Source organism: Nicotiana tabacum, chromosome 20 (assembly GCF_000715075.1).
Source record: "Nicotiana tabacum cultivar K326 chromosome 20, ASM71507v2, whole genome shotgun sequence".
Lineage (NCBI taxonomy): Eukaryota > Viridiplantae > Streptophyta > Magnoliopsida > Solanales > Solanaceae > Nicotiana > Nicotiana tabacum.
In genome coordinates, this window is record NC_134099.1 from 4,834,193 (window position 1) to 4,859,223 (window position 25,031).

At 39.8% G+C, this 25,031-nt stretch overlaps 1 protein-coding gene across 1 annotated transcript; it reads right to left on the bottom strand.

The window, feature by feature from the left end:
- Positions 1–21,862: 21,862 nt before the first annotated feature.
- Positions 21,863–22,588, bottom strand: LOC107812058 (uncharacterized). Its single transcript, XM_016637089.2, has one exon. It carries the CDS (start codon positions 22,496–22,498, stop codon positions 21,962–21,964), a length of 537 nt encoding a protein of 178 aa, XP_016492575.1. The 5' UTR covers positions 22,499–22,588; the 3' UTR covers positions 21,863–21,961.
- Positions 22,589–25,031: the final 2,443 nt, after the last annotated feature.

Sequence of the window (25,031 nt, forward strand, 5' to 3'; positions counted from 1 at the left end):
CTTTTGGGTAAGGGTAGCACATATTTTTGCTCAAGTGGGTTCAATCTTCCCTTAAGCACTTCTTTTGATTCATTTCGGCACACTTTCTTGACTCATTTGAGTATTCACTTCTTTTTCAAGGGGTTAGAGAGACACATTGTCACCCTTTTTCATGCAATTCAACACATTTCTCCTTTTTTACTTTTTCCACACCCTTTTTCACTTTTGTTTTCTTTGAATCCCCTTTTTGACCTTATTCAATTGGGTCTTTCTTTTTGTCTTATCTTTTCTTTTTGCTTTTGTACCTTTTTACCACATTGTTTTCTTTCTTGTCTCCCCCCCCCCAAACTTAGACGTTTTCCATCTACTCAAGGGAAGATTTGGGTGCCACGAGAGGGTATCGTTAAGAACGAGTATAGGCTTGTAGCTTTGGTTCTTGAAAGAAGAAGGTTCAAGGCTCAAAAAGGGTTAACTAGGGATCATTTCATTGGTAGGTCATGGAATTTTTCGATCTTAGCATTTTGGATCAAGGAGAGCCTACAATCACTTCTCAAGCCAAATTTCACCTAAGATTTCGCCTCAACAAACATTCGGAGCAAGTTCTAGACCATCGGCTCGGGACCTGGACTCGCAAATCGAATTCTCACCACACACAGTCAAGGATTTCTAAAGATGCCGAGTCGAGGGCCCACAACGACCTTAGTTACGATTCAAGCGCACAATGGTTCAATACGACCACATGATGATTGTTTGGTCAACACAAGAGTCTCAAGGCCACGACTTTTACCATCCTAAGCACAACATTATGTCTTTGACCATGGGATCAAAGACAAATGTGTTAGGCCCAAGTGAAGCTTTTGCCTAAGGTATCCTTGACTGCAAAACTTGAAAATAAAAAAAAATGAAAAATCAAAAACGGACTCAAACCCTTAAGAAGGTTGTCACGCCATCTATCATTGGGAAGAGCCACCCGGTTCGCACAACACTCTACCCTTGGAAAGAACCGTGGCATTTAGAAAACCAAGGGCTTATTGCAAATGCCAAAACAAAACAAAAAGGCTACGAGCTTACTATAAAGCTACAAACGAATTTTTTTAAAGAAAATAAAAAAAAACAATGAATATGTACAATAGGGGAGTAGAATATACAACGGGGGGAATGAATATGTACATAAAGTAGAAAAGTAACTAGAATGAAAAGTTATATACAGGCCAACTATCAACTAGCAATATAAGCTAAGAATCAAATAAATATGTACAATCATCCCAAATGTATCAACCATCAAAATACAAAATAGTAGGGTGCACCCTCACGAATAAAAGTTGGCATTGTCTCCAATGCCAACTACCAAAATAAGCATATAACAGAGAAAGGATATAAAGTGGCTCCTCAAGCCTGATCCGTCGTTATGGGCTGATCAGTGGTCCCCTGGTCCTCTGTACTGGCGGGAACCTCAGACTGGTTTCCGGCCTGTTGCTGCTCTGCTGCTGGGATAGGGGCTGAGTCATGGACCGGCTGAACATCTGATGGAGCACTGGAAGTATCCTTCTGAACCTGTGCTACCTCTATCACAACACCCTCAGTGCTAGGAAGCTTCCTCTTCTTCCTTGGGTGCCTAGGCTCCTTCTCCTACTGTGGCTCTGGGACAACTACTGATGATGGAGGTGCTGACTCATCAAAGAACAAGTCTAAAGGCAACTAGTCTGCCTTTAGCTTGTCAACCTCAGCTCGGAGCTCCTTCACCTCATCCTTGGATGCCCGGGATTTTCTCATCTTTTTATGTTCTCGGGCAAGCTCCTTTAGAGCTTTGCCCTGTGCATCAACCGCCTTTGTCAAGGCAGCCTGAGTAGCCAAAATCTTCTCCTGGTTGGCCAGGAGTGTCTTCAATGTCTCCTCAATGGACTGAGGAATCTCAATTGTGGCTAGAACAGATTGGGCCGCTTTTGTGGTAGCCAAAGTGGACAACTTGGATGTCGAGACTGACATCCAGTTGTTCAAACTGGCCAATGTCTTTGCTAATTGCTAGGTCGTAAGGGGTTGGATTTGGAGGTGGGAACCACTAGGCCAGTTAAAGAACTGTGACCCGCAGAGGGGTATGGGATGTCCGGAATAGTAGTGGCAGCGGGAGTGGGTGGCTCAAAAGAGGCTTCTACCGCAACTGGCTCCTCAGACTGGCCAGTTGGGGCAGAGGTGGATGCTTTTCCCTTCTTATCCCCCTCGAGTTGTCCGGTCCCTAAATATTAAACCATGAGAACGGGGACACCGGCCGGACTTCAACATAGAAGGGGTATTTTTTTACCTTTGCATCTACAAAGTACATTGTGAGGGTATTCGGGTAGGGGTAGTTTCTATCCGTATCAATGCCAATGGATGTGATCACACTGTACATAACATTCCCCACATTGATGGGGAAACCTGCCACAATGGACACAATGAGAACTGCTCGGGCGATTGGAATGGTTTGGTCATGGGACGAAGGGTCCAACCTGTTGCATACAAAAGTTAACCATCCTCTCGCCTCAAAATTAAGGTCCTTTCTCAGTATTTTTTTCCCCACCTGAATCCGTTCCGGAATGGTACTCGGCTGAGCTAAGAACTGTGCCACTCAAGGACGAGTTTCCTCTTTCAACGCTAATTTCTCTCTGTACAAAGCATCATCCTCCAAGTTGAAACCCAAATATTCGTTCAACGCCTCTGCCGAAAACACTACCGTCTTATCCTGCACTTTGGTTGCAATTGACCCTTCTTTTGTGTGGGCTACATTGCAGTAGAATTCCTTCACCATATGTTCATTTGCATCGATCAGCTCATCTTTAAAGAAATCCCACCCTACTCTAGTAAGAAATTGATCATAGACTCTGGGAAGGAAGGGTAACAAATCCCGGGTAACTATTCTTCTTTCTGGAATCAGCTTCTTCTTTGTCCACACTTCCCAAAATTTATGAAAGGCTACCTCACTAACAAATCTGTCCTGCCATACAGCTGGGTTTCTACTTCTTTCAATTCCCCCAACTCTAGGTACCCCACTGTCCGGGACCTCCTCATCATTCTTGTTTTTGTCTTCTGCACTCTCCCCGGATCCTGAAGCTGTGGGGGAGGTGGAGTATTTGGTACTGCCTGCTTCTGAGCCCTCAGACGACTCAGGTTGTATAACAATTGGAACTTTAGCAGGGCCTGCGGGGGCTTTCCACGAACCCGTTGAGAAATCCTGGGAGGGGAGGTACTCACTCCCCGACTGCTCTTCATCACTCACCACCTACTTTCTTGTTTTTAGCTTTGATTGGGGAGTGAGTTTCTTCAATTTAGCTTTACCTCCCCGGGAGGGGTCACCTCCTCGTCCGGGCTGTTTAGTTCCACGACCTCGTTGTTTAACCATTTTCTGCACACAAATAATTCTAACATTGTTAGTTCAGGAAGTTGCAGAGTTTAAGTACACAATAGAAACACAGATAGAGAATAGCTGACAGCAGTGCGGACCACAAAAACTAGGCATGCGGACCGCACTGACCAACTTTGGAATTCAACACCTCTCTGATTAGGGATCATGCGGACCGCATGGACATGGTGTGCGGCCGCATGAGAGCCAACGCAGTCCGCACAAACTGGTCATGCGGCCGCATTGGCCATAATATTGAAAAATGGTGCCCTCTGAACCTCACCCATGCGGACCGCACAAACATGGCATGCGGCCGCATGGAGCATGGCACGGACAACACAAACCCGGCATGCAGCCACGCTGAGAGAATCAACATTTGGGCTCAAGGTTTACGCGGACCGCGTAACAGACTAATGCGGCTGTGTGGGGTATGGCGCGGATCGCACAAACAGGGTGCGCGGCCGTGCTGAGCTAAAAATATAGGGGCAACTAGGGCTTTAATTACTGGGCTCAAATCTTTCATGTTTTAGCATCCTACTTTGTCCCTACTCATTTATAACATGCCCATCATTTCAAAGAGCAACAAGAACACTATAGAACTATTCTAATCATGAAAAAAATAAAAATCAAAAAGAAAGAATTGAAGAAGTTATGACTAGGGGAACATGTATAAAGTTTACATTAATGCTAAGTAAAGAGTAATGTGAGAGATATGTTACCAGGAAAGCGAAGAAATTCCGTTGATATTAACACTAAGAAGGATCTCTGAAGGTAAACAGTAACTTTTAGGGCTCAGGAGTGAATTTTGACGAAAAGTTCTACTGAAGACCCTAATGGTCTATTTATAGGAAACAAGGGGGGGCATCACTTACCATCCAGTGCGGCCACGTGAACACGACCGCGGGCCGCATTGGGGTTTAACCTTTTTACCTGAAGCTGCAGCGAAAGCACGCGGACCGCATGAAATGGGATGCGGCCGCATGAGTACTACGCGGGCCGCACAAAGTGGGACGCGACTGCGTGAACACAGTTCAGAGACTTGGCAATAATTTCTTTGGCCGGTGCGGACCGCGCAAAGTGGGATTGCGGCCGCGTCGGTCACTGTTCAGAGACTGTTGTTTTACACAATTGTTTTTGCACTGGTTCAATCGCAATTCCTGCAACATCTCACAAACCATTAGCTCAAAAATCCTAATATACCACAGAGATCAAAAATAAAGAAAAAGACATGGGTTGCCTCCCAAGAAGTGCCTGATTTAACGTTGCGGCACGATGCATATTACCATCAAAGTCACTTTAAATGAATGAGTGCCACCACGGTACTATCATCAAACTTTCCCAAGTAATGCTTGACACGATGCCCATTGACCCGGAAAACTTTACCATTTTTGTTTTTGAGATCAATAGCACCAAATGGGGTTACACCGACAACTTCAAATGGACCACTCCACTTAGACTTAAGCTTTCCCGGAAATAACCTCAACCGGGAGTTGAAAAGAAGAACCATGTCACCAACTTTGAATTCCTTCCCCCGGGCATACTTATCATGAAGATACTTCATCTTGTCCTTGTATAAGGACGAGCTGGAGTAGGCATGAAATCTAAACTCGTCTAGCTCATTGAGTTGCTCAACTTGGAGATTCGCAGCGACATCCCAGTCTAAGTTCAATTTTCTCAAGGCCCACATAGCCTTATGCTCTAATTCCACCGGAAGATGACAAGATTCCCCAAACAACAACCGGTACGGAGACATACCAATAGGAGACTTGTAAGCTGTCTGATAGGCCCAAAGAGCGTCATCTAGTTTCTTCGACCAATCGAGCCTATTGGCATTGACAGTTTTGGACAGTATATTCTTGATCTCTCGGTTAGAAACCTCAACTTGGCCACTCGCTTGAGGATGATAAGGAGTGGTCACCTTGTGATTTACACCATACTTGGCAAGCAATGAATCAAAAGCCCGGTTGCAAAAATGAGAGTCACCATCACTAATGATAGTACGTAGAGTGCCAAACCTTGTGAAGATACTCTTTTTCAAGAATGCCACCACACTTCAAGATTCGTTATTGGGCAAAGCGACGGCTTCGACCCATTTCGACACATAATCAACCGCTACCAAGATATAGGTGTTCCCACAAGAACTCACGAACGGCCCCATAAAGTCGATACCCCACACATCAAAAATATCTACCTCTAGAATTGTGTTGAGAGACATCTCATCCCTTTTAGAAATCCCACCGGTTCGTTGGCATTCATCATATCTCTTGACAAAATAACCGACATCTTTAAACAAGGATGGCCAATAGAAAACGCAACTAAGCACCTTAGAAGCCGTCCTCACCCCACCATGGTGGCCACCATAGGGAGAGGAATGACAAGCCTCCAAAATACTCAATTGTTCTTCTTTCGGGACACACCGGCGAATCACACCATCGGTGCAAATCTTGAACAAATATGGCTCATCCCAATAATAATCAAAACTATCCTACTTGAGCTACTTCCTTTGGTTAGAAGAGAGCTCATACGGGATTATACCGGTCACAAGATAATTTGCCACATCAGCAAACCACGGCATATCATGCATAGATACCGCAAGAAGTTGTTCATTCGGGAACGCATCATTGATTTCAAGGCCGTTAGAAGGCCTCCCCTCTTCTTCCAAGCGGGACAAGTGGTCCGCCACTTGATTTTCACTTCCTTTTCGGTCCACAATTTCGAGATCAAACTCTTGAAGAAGAAGCACCCATCTCATCAACCTTGCTTTTGAATCTTTCTTGGTCATCAAATACCTAAGGGCGGCATGATCGGTATAGATAATTACTTTGCCCCCATAAGGTACGGTCGGAACTTTTCCATGGCAAACACAATAGCTAGCAATTCCTTCTCGGTGACTGTATAGTTTCTTTGAGCTTCATTCATCATCTCGCTTGAGTAGTACACCGGATGGAACATCTTGTTGATTTTTTAGCCCAAGACCGACCCTACCACAACATCACTAGTGTCACACATGAGCTCAAATGGCAAGCTCCAATTGGGTGCGGTAATGATAGGGGTTGTTGTCAACTTGTGTTTTAGCAGCTCGAAAGCCTCCATGCACTTCTCATCAAAAACAAATTTGGCCTCCTTCTCTAACAACTTGCACAACGGATTAACTACCTTAGAGAAATCTTTGATGAACCTTCGGTAGAAACCCGCGTGCCCCAAAAAGCTCCTCACCCCTTTGACAGAAGTAGGGGGAGGTAACCTTGAAATGACTTCAATCTTGGCTTTGTCAACCTCAATACCTTTCTTCGAAATCTTATGACCCAATACAATACCCTCTTCTACCATAAAATGGCATTTTTCCCAATTGAGGACTAGGTTTGTATCTTCACATCGGGCCAACACTCGGTCCAAATTTGTCAAACATTCCTCAAAGGAGTTTCCCACCATGCTAAAATCATCCATAAAGACCTCCAATATATCTTCCACCATGTCGGTAAAAATTGCCATCATACATCGTTGAAAGGTCGATGGGGCATTACACAATCCAAACGGCATCCTCGAAAATGCGAATGTGTCGTAGGGACATGTAAAGGTCGTCTTTTCTTGATCTTCTGGGGTAATGAGAATTTGATTGTACCCTGAGTACCCATCTAAAAAGCAATAGAACAACCGACCCACAAGATGATCAAACATTTGGTCGAGGAACGGCAACGGGAAATGATCCTTTCGAGTCACCTTGTTAAGCTTTCTATAGTCCATACAAACTCTTCATCCTGTCACCGTCCGAGTAGGAATCAACTCATTGTTGGCATTGATTACCACAGTCATCCCGCCCTTATTGGTACGCATTGCATCGGAGAAGTCCATGAGCTGTCATAGATAGGTTTCACCACACCGGCGTCAAGCCACTTGATAACTTCCTTTTTGACCACTTCCTGCATAGATTCGTTGAGTCTCCTTTGGTGTTCAAGTGAGGGCCTCGCATCCTCCTCCAATATGATCTTATGCATGCAAAAGGCGGGGCTTATGCCCCGTATATCCTCCAATGTCCATCCAATTGCCCTCTTGTGCTTTTGTAGAACTGCCAAAGTGGCGTCAACCTGCATGTTAGTCAAACAAGATGAAAGAATAACATGCAAAGTGAAATTAGGGCCCAAGTATTCATATCTGAGGTGAGGAGGAAGTGGTTTCAACTCCAACACCGGTGGCTCCTCAATAGATGGCTTGGTTGGGGGAGTTTTGCGATTCTCAAGATCTAAATATAACTTCCTAGGCTCATAAGAATACGAGCCCATACCATGCAAAGCGTTTACACATTCAACTCTCCTAGCATCATCATCAACATCCATGTTCAAGAGAACGGCTTCAAGTGGGTCTTCAACATTCACCATTGCACTTGTGTCATCCACTATCACCGCCGTGACAATGTCAACAAACGAGCACACCTCGGTGCTATTCGGTTGCCTCATAGATTTGCATACATGGAACACCACCTTTTCATCACCAACACGGAAGGTCAACTCTCCCGCCTCGACATCTACCAAAGCCTTCCCAGTAGCTAGGAAAGGTCTTCCAAGGATAATTGGAACCTCAAAATCCACCTCACAATCCAAGATAACGAAATCGGCCGGCAATATGAATTTATCAACACGAACAAGGACATCATCAATAATCCCCATAGGTCGCTTCATTGACCAGTCCGCCATTTGAAGCCGCATAGAAGTTGGACGAGGTTGTCCGATTCCCAAGGTTTTGAAGACCGAATATGGCATTAAATTGATACTTGCCCCCAAGTCACAAAGGGCTTTTGCAAAGTCTGCACTTCCAATGGTACATGGGATAGTGAATGCACCGGGGTCCTCGAGTTTCGGAGCCATAGAATGTAGAATTGCGCTCACTTGATGGGTCATCTTGATTGTCTCACACTCCATTGATCTCTTTTTTGTAACCAAATCTTTCATGAACTTTGCGTATCCCGGTATTTGCTCGAGTGCCTCTACAAAAGGCACGTTGATAGTCAAACTCTTCATCATCTCAATGAATTTCTTAAATTGGTTGTCACCCTTTTGCTTGGCCAACCGTTGCGGATAGGGCTGAGGAGGTCGAGGTAAGGGTGCTCGAGCTTTGGGCCCACCAGCTCGAGCATATCAATCACGTGTTCCCTAGACGGATTCACGACCTCTTGTGTTTTTTCCTCAACCTCATGAACACCAATCCATACATCATCTCTCACACTTGGTTCAACTATATCTTCAACCACCAAAGGTATTTCATTATATTGTAACTCATCTTCATCCACCGTAACTTGGTTTCCTCTTGAGGCATGCACATCACCGCCTCTTCCACTTCGCGTTGTCACTGCCATCACATGATTATTGTGCCCACCCTTGGGGTTTACTACCATATCACTTAGTAGAGCACCCTTTAGGCAAGTATTTAAAGACTGAGAGATTTTGCCTAATTGCACTTCCAAGTTCCGGATAGATGTGTTATGCGAAGCTAATTGGGCCTTGGAATCTTGGTTCTTTTTCATCATTTGCTCGAACATGCTTTCAATTCTCCCCATCTCGCTTCTGGACGAACTCGGACCTTGAAAAGGAAAGGGGCGGATTGTTCGGTTGTTGGTACATGGGGGGCCTTTGAAAGCCTTGCCCCCAGTTGCCTTAGTTCCCGCCATTGTTCCACCCTCCTTGATTGTTGTTGTTGCCCCAATTATTGTTATTACCATGCCAATTTCCTTGGTTGCCTTGATTACCCCAATTGTTATTTTGGTTGTTGTTATTCCAATTACCTCCGCCTTGTTGTTGATTGCCCCAATTACCTTGAGGACGCCATTGTTGGTTTGAAGAGTTACCTCTATTCCCTTGATAGTTGTTGACATATTGGACCTCTTCGCTTTGATCATCATAGCACTCATTTGAATAACCACCACCATCATTGTTGTTGTCATATTGTTCACAATTAGCTTGAGGTTGTTGTCCTCTTTGCCTATTTTTCAACATAGAAACACCTTCCATTGCGTTGACTTGGCGCGGGTTTTGGACTTGTTGCAATTGCGCCTTTGCCAATTGATTCATAGTTGTTGTAAGCTCGGCGATAGCTTGGCCATGATCGTGCAATTCCTTGTGCAAATGGATGACCGTAGGGTCACCTTGGGGCACGTTTGCTCGGCTTTGCCATGCCGAAGAGGTGTCGGCCATTTCATCAAGTACATCACATGCCTCTTGGTAAGAAAGTTTCATAAAGTTCCCTCCGGCCAATTGGTTCACGATGCATTGATTTGTGGTGTTGATGCCCCGATAAAAGCTTTGTTGAATCATAGCCTCGGTCATATCGTTATTAGGGCACTCTTTCACCATTGTTCTATATCTTTCCCATATCTCATGCAAAGGTTCCGTTGGCTCTTGCTTGAAAGCTAGAATTTCATCCCGAAGAGGTGCCATATGACTTGGAGAGAAGAACTTGGCAATAAATTTGTCTGCCAATTCATCCCATGTTGTAATAGAATGATTGGGGAGCCTTTCTAACCAATCCAATGCTTTACCCCGAAGAGAAAACGGGAAAAGCCTCAATCTCAACGCATCCTCGGACACGTTTGTCTGCTTGCTACCCCAACATGTATCCACGAACCCCTTCAAGTGCTTGTAGGCATTTTGATCGGAGGCACCCGTGAAATAACCTCTTTGCTCGAGCAAGTCCAGCATAACATTTGTGATTTGAAAGTTCCCCGCCCGGATTCGGGGAGGAACAATAGCACTGGCGTATCCTTGATTTGTTAAAACTCTGGGAGCCACTCTCGGCGGTGCCGGAGGAGGGTCTGTAATGTTGTTGTTCTCATTTGCATTTATATTGACATGTCGGCCTCTCCGTGGAAGTTGATGTAAGACCTCATCTTGTTCTAGATCCTCTACCTCCTCCCCCGCTATCACATTACCGAGAAGGTCATTTGCATTAAGAGCCATTGTACCTGATTGATCGACAGAAACAATATTAGTAAACAAGAAGGAAAGAGAAGTAAAACACAATTCTAGCTACACAAATAGTCAACACCGTAAGCTCCCCGACAACGGCGCCTGAAAAGTTGATCGCGGCGAACTCAACCTTACACAACGGTAAGAGGAGCGGGTGATAATACTTTTACCCGAATAGTGGTATCGGGGTCAATTTCCATAGGGAGCTTGTAATGGAGTTGCGTATTTGTTTAGACTAGGAATGCGTGTTTGCTCCTAATTGTACTTCTACCATTTTTTGGGCTTTTGTTTAATCACTACTATTATCAACTACAAGTTTAAGCTAATTTATGCTAAAAGGGTATGTTCTAAGTTGTGATTAATATAGAGAAAGACACTACGGTCGTGGCATCACCTAGGTGGTTAACTAACGGGTAGAGGTTACTAATAATAGATTAACATATTTGGGATCAATGTTATAACCATGCACATTTGTACTCACTCTCACACCTCTCGGTAGAGAGAGAGATTTTGCCCAATTGACTCTCTCGAGATCAATTGGGTAGGCCAATTTGACCAAGCAACTAGGGTGATTACTCTCTTGAGGTTTAACCCGTTAATTGGGACTACAATTTCTCATGGATCCACCCCAATTCCTTGTTGGGTCAATTCTGGGGTCATAGACTCTCTTTCTCAAGAAAGGTCAAGACCCACTAAGCTAGAATCAATGTTTGCAACCATCAATCCTTAATTAAACCATAAGATTAACCCAAATAACAAACACCCAATATCAATCTATCAGTAAGAAGAAACACCCATTAATTACCCACACTAGGGTTGAGCCACAACCCTAGCTAATGGGTTTAGCTAGACATAATTAAAGCAGAAAATGAAGAAATAGAAGATGAAATAACCATATTAATTAATTGCTAATGCTAAACTACAATAATCTATGATGAAACTAAGCTAAAAATGCCCAAGATAGGCCAAAACATAAGTCTCACGAGTGCAGCAGCTGTCAGTTATACAAAACTTGACCTAAAAATGGTAAAATGTTCTATTTATAGTGGGCTGAAAAAGCTGGAAAAAAATGCCCCTGCGGGGTTGGTACGGACCGCACAAAGATGGCTGGGTTGTTTGACCTCTGAATCTTGCTCTCTGAAAATGGTAATGTGGACCGCACAAAGTTGGGGTGTGGCCGCATGAAAACTGGCGCGGACCGCACAAAGTTGTTGTGCGGCCGCATGAAAGGTTTTGCAACTTCTATGAACTTCGTTGATGCGGTCCGCGTGACCATAGAGTGCGGACGCATGGGAGGGAGCGCGGGCCGCATGAAGTTGGGCGCGGCCGCGTGGTTTGCTTCTGGAATATAATATTCTCTGAACTTATTGGACGCGACCGCATAGCAAAATTGTACGGCCGCATAAGTGAGACGCGGGCCGCATGAATTGGGATGCGGCCGCATGGGGCATGGCTTGTAAGTTCACAGTCTCTGAACTTCTATGGTGCGGCCGCATGACATGATGGTGCGGTCCGCACCAAGTTCTAAATGTCTTCACTCTACTGATCTTTGGCACTTGAGCAGGTTTCACTCTAATTTGAGCCGATCTTTGACGATTTGTCATTTTATAGCTCAAACCTGCAATCAAGCGCAATCTGTAAGCTTTTTGGGAATATTTTGTAGCAATTTACACTCAAAGCACAGGCAAGTATGGGTATAAAACATGTTAAAATCCTACTTATCAGGGTGTCACAAGTCACGAGCAACTACAAGAACTGTCTAAGTACAAGAAAGGATATAATAGTCCGGAAATAAAATACTAAGAACAGTCCGAGTAAGGTAAGAAAGAGAAGTGCAGGGCTGCGAACGCCAAGCAGCTACCTTGCCGACTCTGGAGACCTGCTGGAAGAACGATCAGCACTTACTATCGCGGCCCGCAACTCCTGGATCTGCACACAAGGTGCAGGGAGTAATGTGAGTACGTCAACTCAGTAAGTAATAAAAGTAAACGAAAGCTTAGCAGTAAGAAAATGGGTAATTTCACGTCATAGCACTACAACAAATACAGTACAGTTCCAAAACAGTACAGAAATCAATTATCTCGTAACACAAACTCAATTTCAATAAAAACCATTTCTTTTAAAAAATTCTTTCAATAGTTTCAAACAAGTGGTGAAACATTGAGTAAAATGATAGAAATGTAAACAACCCCTCGGGCAAGACCTGTACCATAAACCGCCCCTCGGGCAAAATATCAACAGAACCAGCCCCTCGGTCTACCTCACAATCACTCGTAATCAGCCCCTCGGGCAACAACATGAATCAACAACAGCCCCTCGGGTCACACTGGGTACCCGCACTCACTGGGGGTATTTAGACTCCGGAGTGGCTCCTACGGCCCAAGCACTATCACAAGCCATCTCGTGGCATAATAAATCAGGCATTCAGCCTCTCATATATCACAAATCAGTACAACATGTTGCGGCGTGCAGCCCGATCCCATGATATCCTCACAACACAGGCCCTCGGCCTCACTCAATTAGAAACCTCTCAAGCCACTCGGGCTAACAGTAAAGCAGGGTGCTCAGCACAAAATATCATTTATAGTATCAAAACGGAGTAAATAAGACTGAGTTATAATATCAGTAGAACATAGCATGACTGAGTGGAGATATTAAACCAAAATAGTGAGGAAACAATAGTAAAAAACCCCTAAGGGTCCAAACAATTTGCACGAGGCCCAAATATGGCATTCAGCCCAAAATATAGTAATACATTCCAAAACACAATAGTATCAAATAGTTTTCAATCAAATACGCAACTTAATAGTCGTACGGACGGACCAAGTCATAATCCCCAGCGGTGCACGCCCCCACGCTCCTCATCTAGCGTGTGCGTCACCTCAAAGTAGTGAAACTATGTGAAATCCGGGGTTTCATACCCTCAGGACAATATTTACAATCATTACTTACCTCAAACCGGTCCAAACTCTAGCTCGTGATGCCTTTGCCTCTCGACTCGCCCTCCAAATGCTCCAAATCTAACAAAAATTAATATCATAACATTAATACGCGCTAAAGGAACAAAGCCCAAGCGAAAATAATCAATTTAACTCAAACAAATCTCGAAATTGGCCAAACCCGACCTCCGGGCCCACGTCCCGGGCCCACAATTCGATAAAAATCATATCACTAGAATCCTTATCCTCCCACGAGTCTATACATACCAAAATCACCAAAATCGGACCTCAAATGACCCCTCAAATCCCCAATCAAAGCTCTCCAAAACTTAAGCCCTAGCCTTCAATTTTAACCCTTGAATCCTACTAATTTCATGTCTAATAAGTTAGAAATCACCATAGAATCGAGTATTGAGTTCAAAAACCTTATCTCCAAATGTTACCCCTCGAATCCCTCTTCAAATCCTTTAAAAAAGCTCCAAGTCCGAACACAAATGGTGGAAAAAAGACCAAATTTTGCGAAGGCAAGAATTTATATGTTCTGCCTAGGAGTTCCGCATTTGCGGTCAAAATACCGCACCTGCGACCCCTGCTCCTGCGACAAAATGTCCGCATCTGCAGAACTTCACTTAAACTCTCTATCCGCACCTGCGACTCTCAGGTGCGACTCACCTTCCGCATCTGCGATGCATCCCCAGCCAACAAACCTCCGCTCCTGCGATAAAAATGCTACTTCTACGGCTCGCACCTGCGGTCCCCAATCCGCAGGTGTGGTTATGATAGAAATACAGCAACTTCAGCTGCAGCTCCATTTTCCAACTCTCCGATAACCCGTCGAAATCATCTCGAGGCCCTTGAGACCTCAACCAAACCTACCAACAAGTCATATACCACTATCTAAACTTGTTCCAACCCTCGAAATACTCAAAACAACGTCAAAACATCAAATCACCTTCGAATTCTACAAACGACTCAAAAACCTATCAAACCTCGTCCGAATCACCTGAAATTTTGCACACACGTCACAAATGACACAACGAACCTACTTGAATTTTCGGAATTCCAATCCGACCCCGATATCAAGATTTCCACAACCGACTGAAAAATACCAAAATTTCAATTTCGCCAATTCAATCCTAAATCTACCGCTGACCTTCAAATTATATTCCGAACACACTTCTAAGTCTAAAATTACCTAACAGAGCTATCCAAACTATCAGAATTCACATACGGGATCTTCTACACATAAGTCAACATCCTGTTGACTTTTCCAACTTAAGCTTACTCAAAAGAGACTAAGTGTCTCATTCTGCTCTAAGATCACTCCGAACACAACACAACCAACGCGATATGATGAAATACAGCTGAACAACACACAAGAAAATAGAAATGGGAGAAATAGAGCGGTAACTCATGAAACAACCAACCGGGTCGTTACAGGACCGACAAGTTCTTAAGAATCTATCACTTGAACTGTTTGCCAAATATTATTGGCGGCCTACACATTATTGGCAGAAGCTAGATAGTTTACTAGAGAAGTGCAGAGAGTGTGAGAATCCAAAAGTCATGTATATAAAGGGTTTGGTATGAATTAGTTAATCCTTGTCTTTTTAATGTATATTTTTTAAAATGATAATTTGGAGTTCCATACTTAATGAATTCATATTGATTTTTATTTCAGTGGTTGTAATTGTTAGAATGACTTCTTGAGAAATGAAAGACCAGAAATTGCACTTGAGTTTTTGAAGAGAACGGTAGAAGGAGGCCATCTTGGAGCATTGTATTTGATCGCCATGTTAAAGATCTTTTTGGGTGGTGAATTCAAACAAACAAGATATCAATTATTGCCAAAATGAAAAGCACTAGGGAACTAAGAGACACTACAAGGAAGTGGCGAAGAGAATTAATTTCATACATGAGTACAATGTAGGTGACAAATCTTTTAATCTTGTCATATGATCATACTCCTAACTCCTTGCCTCCTTATTCCAGTGAGGGTAAAGAAGAAGTTTGCTACTTTTGTTGTGATTATTGTAATTCTAATGTGGAAATTGATTGTCTTTTAGAAATGAAATCAAATTATAGGCTATCTGAATATGATTACAGGGAAAAGAGTTGCATTGCGAAAAAATTATTGAGTTTCATCAAGGAACCTCCAAACAGAGCGTTGGCAACACAATTATTTGGGAACTTTAATATATAGTGTTGGTTTTATGTAGAAGAACTTTTGTCTTTTCTTTTTTCTTCTGAAAATAGAATATAGGAGTATTTATATTTTTTTTTTCTTTGATAAAGGTAAGGTAATCAGACTAATTGAGTCTATTATATGCAATTTTATGTTAGTAGATTTTCGTGCAAGAGATTATTTTCAGATATTGAAAAAATATATCTCTTGCTGATATGATGACACTCTTATCCTTGCACCAAATTCCCTTCAAAATTGTAGTAACATTTGTATATGTTCCTAGTTCACCTGCATTTGAACATATACATTACTAGAAATTTATCTTTTTGCCGTGATAGATTTACGAAATAAAAATGGATCGAACTATAAAATGCCCATAACTTCAAATGATTAAATAAGTGATGATGAGATAATTTGGAAGTGCATTCCATTAATATACCTATCATAGGTGCCCTTTTCATATAATTTAGAAGAAAACCCCATAATTTGGAAGTGCATTCAGTTAATTACGGATTATTTCACAAAAAAAACTCGTAATTACGCTACTCCTCAGTTAAATTTCGAATTGTCGTAAATATCTGGCATGATTACATATTATTACCTGAAATCTTATAATGAAGTTATGGTTTATTGAATTAGTCAAGCTCTTTGGTCTAAAAGTATTTACTTTGACTTAGAATGTTCATTTTTATGGGTAATAACATAAAAGGTAGGCTTTAGATTATTGACGATGACTGAAAGAATACCCAAATAGCACTTCAAAGTTAGACTAATTTTCATATATGGAAACTACGACAAAAAGCCATTATAGTCATGTGGTCATGCAACGATTAATGCCAATTACCTTTCGTGAGCTATTACCTAATAATCTGTGTCCAGCACTTACGGAACTGAGCTTAGTTTTTATGGATCTTACATCAATTGTTCTCCGAGAGAAGGACATGAAGAGATTAGAGGCAGATATCCCGTAAATTATATGTAAGTTAGAACGTATATTTCCCTCTAGATTCTTTGACTCAATGGAGCATTTGTCAGTGCACCTAGCATATGAAGCAAGGATTGCTGTATCGGTACAATATCAATGGATGTATCCATTTGATAAGTATGTCGCACATGACTTGTTTTAATTTAAAATACTTTTCAACTGTCAATATAGGTAACTTCGGACATTGAAAACGATGATTAGAAATAAAGCTAGTGTTGAAGGTTCCATTTGCGGAGCATACTTAATGGCAGAGTCAGTGCAATTGTTTTCTCATTATGGTGGCGTTTCTGGAAAATATAAAAGGAAATTTATCAATATTTGGGAATAGTAAGCGGTGCGGTGTGGGTTTTGTATAAACCCACAAAATTTCAAACCACCCAGCCCCACATAGTATTTTCACCCGCGTCCATTCGTCCTGCATATCCACCCACATCCACCCGCCCGACTTGAGTTTTTTCTCTCTTTATATTGAACTTGTTAGTTTTTTTATAAAAAAAATCTTTTGACTGAAATTTTCAATGTCTGTTTAGGATTTAAGGATGGTTGCATGTTCACAATCCAGATTTCCCACCCTCGGGAGTCATGATGGCGCCTACTCATGGAAGCTAGGAAAGCCGAGTATTATAGATTCACTAACTCTTTTATTTAGCCCTTTTTAATAGTTTAAAGCAACATACGATCAACAGTGACATATTAACAATAAATAAAGACATGCGGAAGACGTAATCTGATAACTTAGCCAAAAAAAACAAGTACGACAATATCAAGTACATCTCTAACCGGAACCATTGTCCTAATATCACGGACCGTCTACGAATACTACAACAATTGTCTGGAAAGAAAGATACAATCTATTTCTGAAGTAAATGAAAACAGAATATAAAGATAGAAGAGAATGTCGGGGCCTGCGGACGCCTGCAGGACTACCTCGGGATCTCTGACTGGACTGAAGGCCCCAAAGCTATGGTCCAAAAGTTGCCGCCCCAGAATCTGCACACAGTGCATAGTGTAGTATTAGCATAATCGACCCCATGTGCTGGTAAGTGTCTGGCCTAACCCCGACGAAGTAGTGACGAGGCTAGGACTAGACTACCAAATAAACTTGTGCAGTTATATCATATACATCGGAAAATAAACAGAAATAGACAATTGAATATAAGAGGGGAACATGCTGCAAGGAATATCATTTACCAACAGTAATTTAAGAGAAAAGCATCAAGAACTATCTAAAATTCACAGCAAAAGAATAAGGAAATCGTTATCAGTCAATAAACACTTTTATTATCTATTGTTGCGGAGCGCAACCCGATCTAAATCTTAAAAATATTGTTGCGGTGTACAACCCTATCCATATCATTTATCACTGTTGCGACGTGCAACCCGATCCAATTATATTATTGTTGCAGCGTGCAACCCGATCTAAACATAATATTATTGCGGCCTGCAACCCGATCCAAATATAATATTATTGCTGCGTGTAACCCGATCCATATATACAGTTCGACACAAATCACAAAGAGAGTCCTGGCAAGGGAACAATAAAGAAAACAATACTATCTCGGCAAGGGTAAATCAGTTATAACCAAACTTGTTCCAACATCTAACTTCACAATGAAACCTCAACTAGCACCAATACCCAACCATAAGCAATTTCCACGAGAACAATCATAATCATTGCTCAACACAAAGAATCAACAACTTGGGCATTCGTAGTACTTATTAAGAATACAACAATTTCAGTTCAAGACTTACGGTCATGTTTGACACCAACGTATAGATACTCGTAACTATGCCTATACGTCGTACTCAACAAGTGACACATAGCAAATAGGACACAACTCCTAATCCATCAAGCTAAGGTTAGACCAAACACTTACCTCGAACTTCCACGACCAACTCAAGCCTCAAACACCTCTTTTCCTTTAGAATTCGCCTCCAAACAACCCGTATCTAGTCCAAATTGATTTAACAACATCAATAAATGCTAAAGAATTCATACCCAATGCTTAATTATAGGTTTTCTATCATTTTTCCTAAAAAGTCAAAAATTGACCCCAGGCCCGCTCGGTCAAAACTCGATTACTCATTCACCCATGAGCCCGAATATGTAATTAGTTTCGAAATCCGACCCAAAATAAGGTCTAAATTTTAATTATTCAAAAAACCCTAACTCTATCCAAATTCCCAATTTTCTACCATTAAAATACTGTGCATTACATTTGAAGCGAACTGTATTATTCAAGTAATGGTTTGATCCGACTAAGAATATTGGTGTTAAGGAACATATACATATGGCTTAGTCATAAATATGAACAAATCTATAAAGAGCCCAAAACATTAAGCTCATAGGGCCAAATGATTTCTCTAGTAGATAATAAATGAAATATTGATGATAGAGAGAAATTCAAAAATAGCCAGATTTACAAGTGATCATTCAAAAATATTCACAGTTTTAAAAGTAATCGAAATTTATCCACTTTTAATGTAAAGATAAATCTGAACGAAAACACTGTTCAAAATCTGGAAAAATACTCCAATATAATATACTAGAGTTTGGAGCACCGATGCTCCAGTCTTCGGTATATTATACTGGAGCCGGCAAAGTATATCGTTCCAGTATAATATGCTGGAAGTTCATACACAGGTGCACCGAACTCCAGTATATTATGCTGGACCAGTCTCTGTTGCAGCAAAATTGTGGTTATTTTTCAATGACTTGGCAAACGCTGGCTATTTTTGAATGACTAGTCCGAAAACTGGCTAGACCATGGTATTTTAACTGATAAATGGGGTCGGCACAATTGGATTGTACAGTAACTGAAAATTTTGACATGAGGTGCTCAATTTTGCGCCACCGATTGAATTTGTACCTATTATTAAAAAATATTTAACTGATACCTAATTGTTTAGTAACTTCGGATACATACGTCTTTCTCTTCTTCTTCACTGTTGCTTTCCTATTCTTTGTATTTAGGGTTTCTTATTTTTATTAGCAGCAAAATAGGTTTGTTAAATTTGTTATTGTTTTTATAATTTGATGATTGGTATTTGTTCTTCGTGATATTTGAAAGTTATATTTTAAATTTAAGCTTATTTGGAATATATTTGGGTGTTGAATTGCGTGTTTTGGATTGTTGAAATTCGAAGAATACGTTTATGTTTCAAAACTTCAGATTTCGAATTTGAAGTTGTCTAAAGTGGTATTGAAAAATTGAACTACTTTAAAAAAAACTACTTAAAATTTCAGATTTTGAATCTGAAGTTGTCTGAAATTGTACTGAAAAATTAAACTACTTAACATTCGAATTTCTAAAGTTGTAATTGAAAGAAAGGAGAATTTCAGATTTAATTTTTGAAGTTGCAAAAAGAGATTGAACTACTTCAGATCCGAGCAGGTATACTTTGTAAAGTTTTGTGTAATACGGGTATAAATTCAATCGTGGACCCAAAAATTGGTATATATGCAAATGCCCCAAAAAAATCTACAAAATCGATTGAACCGCTACCAAATTTCAGTAATAGCTGAAAATTCCATTCCTCAAATTGTCAGCTCCAATAATAATAGCTGATAATTTCATATAGCGATTTATATATATATATATATATCCGCCCCAAAATAATAGCCAACTTAACCGAGAAAACCAAAAGATTTTCTAAAGCCTTTTAATGCAGGCTCACTCAGTGATTGTCAAGGGCAAGCACCTAGATGAAACAGGCTTATGAGGTATAACCAACCCAACATTTAGGCCCAATGTAATTCGCAGAAGCCCATTATTGTGCATAAGCCATTAGGCCCATAAAATTGCAATTCATTACTATCTCTATGAAAGAAACTAAAAGAGACTTGCCATTAGTTGAAATTAATATTTTATTCAACATACAATATACTTATGAAAAACATAAAATCAATCAATATTTTGTATTGAAAGATTTTGCTTACATAATAGTATAGATAATATATAATTGTTATCATGAATTAACTTTTTAAAATTAGATTGAATTTTTTCAAATGGAAGGGAGCCTTGGCATAAATTGTAAAGTTGTTGATATGTGACCAAATGGTCACGGGTACGAGCCGGGAAAAAATAATCTCTTGCACAAATATAAGGTAAGCTGTGTAAAATATAAATCATTGTAGTTCGACTTTTCTCCGAACGCAGCAGATATAACGGAGCTTATTGCAGCGGATTGTCCTTTGAAGTTGTTCAACTAAGCGAATAAATTAAGTTAAATAAGTTGTTCAACCGAGCGAATAAATTAATTTAAATTTCTATCTATCATTAGTTAGTACATTTAACTATCTTGTTGGTTCTGACTTTTTCTTTATTGCGTGCATTCATTATCTTTAAAATGAAAATTTTTATTTTGTGTCTCACACAGATAGTAGTTGTGTAAGGATTCTTTTTTACCTCATAACTGAGTGGTTCCAGAATTTTGTAAATCCAGATGCGTAAAATATGGGTCTACAAATGTGTGAGATAAAAAGATTCCTCATACAATTAATATAAATTATGTGAGTTATCAATTGTGTGAGACACAAAATAAAATCACTCCTTTAATATTCATTTTTATCACATTTTAAATTTCAAATTTAACTCGACTTTTCTTAATTAACTATTTCTATTTGATCATGGAAAAAAATATTTTAAAAAATTAATCTTTAGAAGGATTAATATATGGCCCTTCCCTCTTATCACGACCCCGCACATAATGGTCTACAAATTTTCGAATTTGTTTTGAAAAATTTGATTTGGGTGAAATCTTATTTGAAGATGAAAATGTGTTTGGATATAAATTTTCAAAACATATATCACTTTTTTTTTGAAAAAATATAAAACATGACTTATAACCACAAGTTCTAAAAACTATCACAAATACCCAATAATGTCTTTATCAATAACATTTATTATATTATCGCAAACTATAATCCTGAACATAAATTAATTTGGTACAAAATTATTATTTTTATAATGTACTACATAATAAACTATCAGATGACTAGAAGACGAAACAACATTGTTACAAAATAATAAATGTTGGTCTCTTTTATTAAATACAAAAGTTTGGGGCAATTTTAAAAAAATATAATAGTGATATTTTAGGCCAAAATTGGGATTTGAATTTTGGGTTTTGGAAATTTGCCAAAATGTAAATAAAATCTATGGCTAAACGTGTATTTGCCAAAAAAAAAATCTAAATATATGTGGGTCCCAAATCTATTGAGCCATATTACTTTGAATTTCATGTTAGAAGTTCAAATATATCTTGAATAGTTTAATTATTTAACTAATTTTCTGGAACAAATTATATTTCTACTCTACTGGGTATATTGTTATAATTATATTCCTACTAATTAAATTTCATAACTCATTACTTATCAGCAATTCAGAAATTTGCTTAAATACATTGTTGAGTCCACTAACTGTTAATTTACCATCCGAGTTTCATAATTCTTTCTCCCTTTCAATTTAATCAAATAATAATAGGATATAAAAAGAAAAAAAATAAAACCTTTACAATATCTTTGACTAGAGCTTTCTGCTATTGAGCGGGTAAAGTCTCGGGTCTCCAAAGAAAATCACCCGACCCAAAACCCAGATCCGAATGATCAAACAACCCATCTAACCCCACATATTCCCCAATAACATTAGCACTATATTGCTCCGACTCAACAATTCCCAAATCAAACGGGTCATAACCCGGAATTTCCCCATCAAATCCTAGCAACTCGTTACTGAGTTCCGCCGACTCAGAACAAACTCCGACCAACTCAGTTTCCGACTCAGTCGCCGGAGGTAGCCCAAGCTCATCATCCGAAGCTTCCAGAAGATACCCTAACTCCGGCTGAGACTCCCCGGAATCCGACGAAACTCTGGCCGTCGCCGGTTCCGGCGAAGTCGTGATTTCATCTTCGAAGCTTTTCATGAACGAGTCGAGATCATGATTTGAACTACAAAACTCGGAGGGATCGTATAAATCGTCCAACAGATCTTCTCTGAGTCGCTTTACCTCCGGTGAGTTGATCTCTAACTCGGCCGAGTTATCTCGAACTCGTTTTTTTGAACTCAGTTGATCCATTTTAAAAAAAATATATAGTAAATAGGAAAAATGAATTTAAGAGAATTTATAGAAATTTAGAAGACAGAAATTACGTTGGATGAGGAGAGGGGAAGAGAAATGGAGAAGGTTTATATAGTGGGCGAGACAAAGGTGGGGAAGAGTAAGTAATGATGATGATGTTGGCACGTGAGTGGGGTCCACTTGGACATGGGCGTCTTGATCTTTTTTTAATTTATTTTTAAAATTGTTTCTTCTTTTTTATTTCTTAAAACGTGTCCATGATGTGTTTCTGGATTTTTCTAAAGTAGCATGGATTTTGATAATTAAAATATTCAATGCGAGAAGTCTAACGGAAGGAGAACCTGGGGCAATCGGAAAAATGTCTTTGTGTGACCTAGGGGTGTCTTGCGGGTGGGCTGGGCCGGACTGGGTAGGGAAAAATTGAAATTGTCCGTATTTCGAACCTGACCGGTTAAGGGTTAGAAGTTATCGGGCTTAACGGGTTCGGGTTCATCCGGGTAAAAAATGAATCGTAAGAGTTACGGGTCCAAGGAGTTGGGGCGGGCCGGACTGGGTAGGGAAAAATTGAAATTGTCCGTATTTCGAACCTGACCGGTTAAGGGTTAGAAGTTATCGGGCTTAACGGGTTCGGATTCATCCGGATAAAAAATAAATCGTAAGAGTTACGGGTCCAAGGGGTTGGGGCGGGCCGGACAGGTCCCGAATCAACCCGGCCCGTTTGACACCTCTAGTATGACCTAAAAATTACGGGTTTGAACAGTAAAAATTACCATAAATACTTTTATTATGATATACTACTTATATCATATTTCTTAGGATGTGACTTTTCCTCGAATTTGTGCATGAATATAGAATACTTTTTGCACTTGGGTGCCTTTTATGGAGAGGAACCCATGCTTGTGATAGGATGGTAAAAGATTGATGACCCTTAATTATTATTAATACAAACATTATTAATAATTATCTTTTTGTAAAATATTGGACCTTGTTAATATGGAAAATCTTTCAATACAAAATCAGTTTAAGAAATTACACAAGCATCCTGGCTTTTTGTATTCATATTTGAAGTATTAAGCTTTTTTATGTTTTTGTTTAAGTGAGTTCCTGTCGTGTCTTTTTCCTTACTTTGTGCTATAATTTTTATAATAAAAAATTATTAGCCTGACTAATTTAAAGTCTTCGAATTCGAGATATTTAATTTAAGATGCAAATTTTTTTATAATTCTACCACGTTATTTGGTGCTCCATAATTTACTTTTTCTTTTTTCTAAAGAGGTGCGAATTTGAGAATTAAGTATTATGTGGTTAATTGGTTTTTATTTTCAGATTTGGAGTCCGAGGGTGGGACTCACAAGACATAGTCAATTTAATTATTATTATTTATTTTTTTAGGTTAGTACTATAGTACATTTGTGGTGAACCTAACGACTTACGTCAAATAGCGGCCACAAGTATTCTAATGAGAACGTTAAGAATGTCTTTGTTTATTGGATTATTATTGATGTTGTTTTTTGGGTGCCAGCTGCATTAGATGAGTGATTGAGAAATCTGTCGGGATTTGAAATCAATGGGTTCGGGATTCTATTCATTTGAAGTTACTGAATCCTAAATTAATATTTTATATATATTTAATGAATTTTCAAAGGTAAAATAGAATTTGGATCAAAACTACTGGTTTCAATCGAATCTGCGTCCAAAACTCTAACCCCGCCCATGTGTCTATACTTTGTGATTAAAGTAAATGATTATCTTTTTTTTAATCATCTAATATATGAAATTTATTGGCTGATTAATTCAAATTTATATTATAGATCCACTTATAGTAAACTGCATCCGACCAAGAAATTCAAATTCCCCATTTAAAGGACGCGAATCTTATTAAAAGTGGAGGAATTTAATTCATCCGACCATATTCCTTAATGATAAAATTAAAAAAAAAAAAGAGTTTCTAGTATTTATTAATTGATTTTTACCCATCGTTTACTCTTTTAACGATAAATTTTTTGGTAGTTTTAGGTTTTATTTATTTATCTTTATGTTGGTGTCACCTAAAGTTGTTGGTTGATTAATCTTAGTCAGCTAAATATACCTTTTATTAGCTGTAGTTGATACGATCCACAATACCATAATTAAATAATTGAAAAAATTATAGTATCCCTTGCTTTTTACTGTCAGCCATAAATAAATAAAAAGTTAAAGAACTTGTTAGAATATAATTGTATGGGTCTGAATTTGACCAACCACCACCTGTAATGAGCACGATAACTGGTCGAGTACCTGCAAATCAACGCCAAGAAGAATACTACCTCGGCGGTAGATTAAGCCCATCTAGGGGATGTCGAGAATATTCCTTAAGGATCTCTTGCATGTCATTTCTATGGTGGGGGGGGGGGTAATTTCCGAATATATAAGAAGAATGAGAGCCTTGTAAGGGGAGGGGGGCACACTTTGTAAAACTTACTAGCCTTGAATGAAAAGAAAATTAACAACTCTCTTCTCTCTATTCTTATCATCCTAGAGTTTATTATCT